The sequence below is a fragment of the Nicotiana tabacum genome, chromosome 15, assembly GCF_000715075.1.
Source record: "Nicotiana tabacum cultivar K326 chromosome 15, ASM71507v2, whole genome shotgun sequence".
Lineage (NCBI taxonomy): Eukaryota > Viridiplantae > Streptophyta > Magnoliopsida > Solanales > Solanaceae > Nicotiana > Nicotiana tabacum.
In genome coordinates, this window is record NC_134094.1 from 103,163,145 (window position 1) to 103,168,500 (window position 5,356).

The 5,356-nt window shown below is 31.8% G+C and overlaps 1 protein-coding gene across 2 annotated transcripts; it reads left to right on the forward strand.

The window, feature by feature from the left end:
* The first annotated feature begins 319 nt into the window (after positions 1–319).
* LOC107829247 (cyclin-D4-2-like) lies at positions 320–3,786 on the forward strand. 2 transcript variants are annotated; one of them, XM_016656723.2, is made up of 6 exons: positions 320–866; positions 1,727–1,813; positions 1,890–1,988; positions 2,257–2,458; positions 2,578–2,702; positions 2,854–3,786. In XM_016656723.2, exons 1-6 carry the CDS (start codon positions 555–557, stop codon positions 3,097–3,099), a joined length of 1,071 nt encoding a protein of 356 aa, XP_016512209.1. In that variant the 5' UTR covers positions 320–554; the 3' UTR covers positions 3,100–3,786. The 2 variants fall into 2 exon arrangements, with proteins under 2 accessions (XP_016512209.1, XP_016512210.1); XM_016656724.2 differs by having other exon boundaries at positions 326–866; positions 1,893–1,988.
* Positions 3,787–5,356: the final 1,570 nt, after the last annotated feature.

Below are 5,356 nucleotides of genomic sequence, written 5' to 3' on the forward strand. Positions count from 1 at the left end.
CCTTATAATCAGAATTCTATCACAACTCATTTAATTTAATTTGTTTGAAATTAATTATTTATACTTGTTTAGCAAATTTTTAACGCAATGTACGACCCAAGTAAAAGCTATTGATTTTGGGTACTCAATACTCATACCTATAGATCTACGTTGGTCCCTGTCTTCATTTCTGTATCTTCCCACCCCATTTTTCCTCTTGCATTACTGATTTAAAATAAAATAAAAATTTAAATAAACCTCCCACCCACCCCTTAAACCCCACCCCATATTTCTCTCTCTAAAATCCTATATAAAGGACACCCTTTGTTCTTGCCGCTATATCTCTTCACAGTTCTATCACCAAAACAACTTCACTGCTTCATTTTCTTGTTTCATTTTCTCCTCTTTTATTTCCATTTTTTCATTATTATTCTACTAGAAATTCATCTTTCTGTTTATTTGCAATGTCTCATTAAACTAGAGATCGATTTACATACATTAAATATACTTGTTTTGAGGGTGAGAGTATATATATTTATATATATAAACATACGATCTTTAAGGTATTTATTTCAATGGCAGCCAATATGAATTCTGCAATTTCTAGCCTCCTTTGTGCAGAAGATAACAATATCATTTTTGGCAATGACAATAACGATGATGTTGGAAAATGGTATCTTAAGAATAATCAAAGCAGTAAGCAAAACCATAGTTTTTTTGGGGAAGAGAATTTTTTGGCTGTTATGCAATTACAGAGTGAAGAGTGTGTGGATTTGATGATTGAGAAAGAGAATCAACATATGCCTTGTGGTGATTACCTTGACAAGTTGAGAAATGGGAAGTTGGATATTGAGATTAGAGAGCAGATTCTTGATTTGATTGGCAAGGTTTGTTGGTCTTTTACTAATCCATTATAATTCAGATCTTGGATGATTAATTACTGCGAATTTTTCATTAGTGATTGTTATTTACTTTAGTTAAGTAGATCTCACTTTAAAGTTTAGATCGGTAGTGAATAGTGAATGAAAATTTACATGATGTATTTTCTTGTTTCAAAAGGGGTGGTTGATATCGGAGGCAAAGCTATTTATGGGAGGTAGAAGCAGCAGATTCAGGATCTGGAGTTTATGAGTTTTTTACGACGATCTCAAGTTTATATATATAGTAATAATTGGATCTACAGTCAAATGTTTATAGTAGATATTTAATGAATTTTTTGATACATATATAGGTAAAAGCTACTGGATTCATGTTAACCTATAGCTAACATGGTAGATCCGATCCTAACAGCATGTATCCGATAGAATAATCAAGGAAATCCTTAAAAAATAGTAAAAAAAAAGAATAATTGAGGAGGTTGATATCATGTGAGTATTATATTTTGTATTTTGGTATTGTAATTTGTAGGGGAGATGGGGTTGAAGGGGGTGGGAAAAGGGATATGATGATAGTATAATTCTTGGCTTTTACTTTATACTGCAAAACCACTCACAGTATATTTATTATTTACAAGAAATGTGAAATGAACGTTTGGTAGGATCTTTTTGTTTATTGTTGAATTGTCAGGTAAATTTGGTACGTTAAATATGTTTCTATATACTTCACCTTTTTCCTACTTCATTTAATTCTAAGCTGTCTTTGACTGAATTTTTCACATTTATTCTTAGTTTTGTTTTGCTTGACTGGTAAAACATAGAGTTAGTTTCACATTGTAAAATGCTTGATTAAACATTGTTATTGCATGCAGGTTCATTCACATTTCAATTTTTGGCCACTCTGTTTATATTTATCTGTGAACTACCTCGATAGGTTTCTTTCTGCCTATGATTTACCTGTAAGTTTTTGATTATCAAGATTTTATTTTTAGCTTTATTTAATCACATTCCTAATAATATTTGCTTGTTTTATAGAAGGGAAAAGCATGGATGATTCAGCTATTGGCTATAGCCTGTTTGTCTCTGGCAGCTAAAATGGAAGAGACTATAGTTCCTCTATCTCTAGATCTACAGGTGAACATTTACATCAAAATTAAGTTTGAATAAAAAGGGCAGCCCGGTGCACTAAGCTCCCGTTGTGCGCGGAGTCCGTGGAAGGGCCGTACCATAAGGGTGTATTGTACGAAGCCCTACCCTGAATTCCTACCAGAGATTGTTTTTACGGCTCGAACCCGTGACCTCCTGATCACATGATGATAACAACTTTACCTGTTACGCCAAGACAACCTTGATTATTTTAATCTTATTAATTTGGTACTGATCTAATAATTTGTAATGACAGATAAAGGAAGCAAAATTTGTATTTGAAGCAAGAACCATACAAAGAATGGAGCTTCATGTATTAAGCACATTGAAATGGAGAATGCATGCAATCACTCCATTCACATTCATTGATTATTTCATTAAGAAGATAAATGGTGATCAAACTGCTTCAAGATCTTTAATCACTAAAGCAGTAAAAGTTATATTAAGAACACTTAAAGGTAAAGTTAACCTTGATTGAGATTATCCTATCTACGATTGAATTTCGCAAAATTTGACTATAGAAAGTGAAAACGGAAGATTGTTACTGAAACTTTAGGTGGGTGAAAATTGAATGCAGGAATTCACTTCTTAGAATTCAAGCACTCTGAGATTGCAGCAGCAGTAGCAATCTCTGTTGTGGTGAAAACTGAGACAATGGACATTGAGAAAGCATTATCTGCTTTAGTGAAGCAAGTACAAAAGGTAAAATTTGTTGGTCCAAAAGGCTAAGGCAAATGAAATGTAGTACTATAGATCATTTATTACTTTTCAATCCTATCATTTCATGTTGATTAACTTCACATTTGATCAAAATGGTAAAGTTTTCTCCTTTCTTTTTGTGACTATTTTGCAGGATAGAGTAAAGAAGTGTGTTGAATTGATTCAAGAATCATCTTTGCTAAGTGATTTTGATAAAGGTTTAACCCCTTTTGTTCCTCAAAGTCCAATTGGTGTGTTGGATGCTAAATGCCTAAGTTACAGAAGTGATGATTCAGGAGCTGAGTCATGTGCAAATTCCACACCTAATAGCCCAGATACTAAGAGGAGAAAGATGAATAGAACCTATGCAGTGGACATAAAGGAATGGATAAATGAGTGAAAGCCTTTTACCCCTTTCAAAAGGATTTGATGCAATGAGAGTTATGGTGTGATACTTGAATCTGCATCCCCAAAAAGAATGAAAAAAAATAATAAAAAATAATAATAATAATAATAATAATAATAATAATAATAATAATAATAATAATAATAAGATAATAATATGGAGAAAAATAAAAATTTTGTGAGGAAGAGATTGAAGTAGTTGGATCGTTTTTGGAGGTCGATAATTTATCATACGCCAAAGAATTTGATGCCACGTTTTTGTAAAAGTGGTGTTCAAGCCAATTTGCGAGCACTTCATGTCAAGAAGGCAACTTTATGCCATTAGTATGAGGGAACTCGGAGAATTTTACTGAGTAAACGTGGGACTTTTTGAGATTTCGTTCAATCTATACTTTTTATATCTTGTTTGAAGAGATAACTATATTTAAAGTCTTATAAATAGAAATATACAAAGAATGTATTATTATACGCAATCCTTGTTTTGTCCTTTACTGTATTGTCCTAAATTTTGTAATAAAAAACAATTTTCGCCGGCCAAATTATATTTATTCTTTCCATCCTTATTTCATTTGTCGGATTAACTCATGACTTCTTAGATTTCGAAATACATGAATTTTTAATCTCCGGTTCATTTTGCCATCCTGACCGATGAATTCTTTTTTTTAATAGAATCGTTTGCATTCACAAGTTCCAACATGGTTTATTTTAGGATTTATAGTAATATTTGGTCATTTACCTATTCTAGTGGCTAGCAAGTATTAAATGAAGAGTAAAATAGCTCCACTGCCATGTACCTTTCGGAATCACATGTGATAAGTTCTTGTTTGACTGATTGTCTGGACAGACTTCAGGTTTAGCCGTTATGCCTAATAGAAATTATCATAAATTATTTCTCTATTAAAAGTTTCAGATTGAGTTCTTAGAATAGATAATCTTTCAATAGGGAGTGTTATAACTCTTACTTTGAGAAATTAGATTAGTTGGAATTCGGACCAATATACAGCAAAGTGTAACAGATTCTGCTCGATTCTCGGAATACTGTTTGATGTTTTTTGTAAAGATTTCTCAACTTTAATTTTGGAATCAATTCCATCGAATCTTTCTCATGGTCTACTAACAACAAGAAAAGGCCCTGGCTTTAAGTTTTTTTTTCGTAGGAAATGACCTTTGCAGGAGTTAAATCATATAAATATTTTTTTGGACTGCAAATAATGATAATTTTTCTTTTTCTAACCAAAGCAAAATAATATCATTTGTGAAATTCAGTCGGTGTACCTGAACATTATTAGTATTAAAATGGAGAAATGAGAGAACACGTATGGCCACTAGAGATATTAAAGCTACCTAAATATGACAATAGATGAAGCAGAGGACAGTATAATATAATTTTCTTTTAACTATAACATACATTGCCCCCTTTATAGATCAAAGTTTTTCTACTATTATTTAATTTATTACTATAATAATCATCTCTCTCTAGGCGGCTAGTTGGGACTATGCTCAACTTGCAATATTTAATTTTGTTTTCATGTTGTTCCTTTTTCTGGATGATGTTTTAACTGTCGAAAAAATTGAGAGCTAAGTTGCATGGTTCTGAGTTCGAAGGATTAAAAGCAATGTGCAATCAATTGCTCTCTATGTCCCAATCTTGTTGCAGTGATTTAATTTGTTTGTGTTTTCACTTCCTTAAATATTGATAATCGCTTGCATAAAATTATACGTATATTACTATACTGATTTACTTGATCGTGCGCTTTTTTGGTCCGATATGGAATAGGTTAGGGAACAATTCGTGAGATTTGTTAGATCAAAACTGACAATGCATATTATTGACTTGCATTGTGACATTTAAACTATTATTAGCTGCCATAATATAAGGATATATATTAGTGGAAGTACAATATTAATATGCACAAATATTGTTCAAGAGAGTCGTTAAATTTTGTCACTGAAATTGAGTGCCTTTGGACCTTAGATAAACCAAGCAGGCAACTTTGAATGTCCCTTCTGTGATCCAATAATACATTTACTGGACCCTCTCTCTTTTCCTTTGAGAAGTTTCTGAATTAATATAATTTGATATAAACACAGTTGGACGTAATTAATATAATTTTATATAAACACAGTGGTACATGAAAATGTGAGTAGCTATCGTCCAATTAATATAATTTTATATAAACACAGTCGTACATGAAAATGTGAATTATAAACATGAATCTGACCTTCATAAATTTTGTATTTTTCTATTCCTA

Excerpts from the sequence above, each read along its gene's own strand:
- LOC107829247 (XM_016656723.2), top strand. The coding sequence starts at position 555 with ATGGCAGCCAATATGAATTCTGCAATTTCTAGCCTCCTTTGTGCAGAA. Across the intron at positions 1,814-1,889 it reads TTTCTGCCTATGATTTACCT|AAGGGAAAAGCATGGATGAT; the intron begins GTAAGTTTTTGA and ends CTTGTTTTATAG. Across the intron at positions 2,459-2,577 it reads TATATTAAGAACACTTAAAG|GAATTCACTTCTTAGAATTC; the intron begins GTAAAGTTAACC and ends AATTGAATGCAG.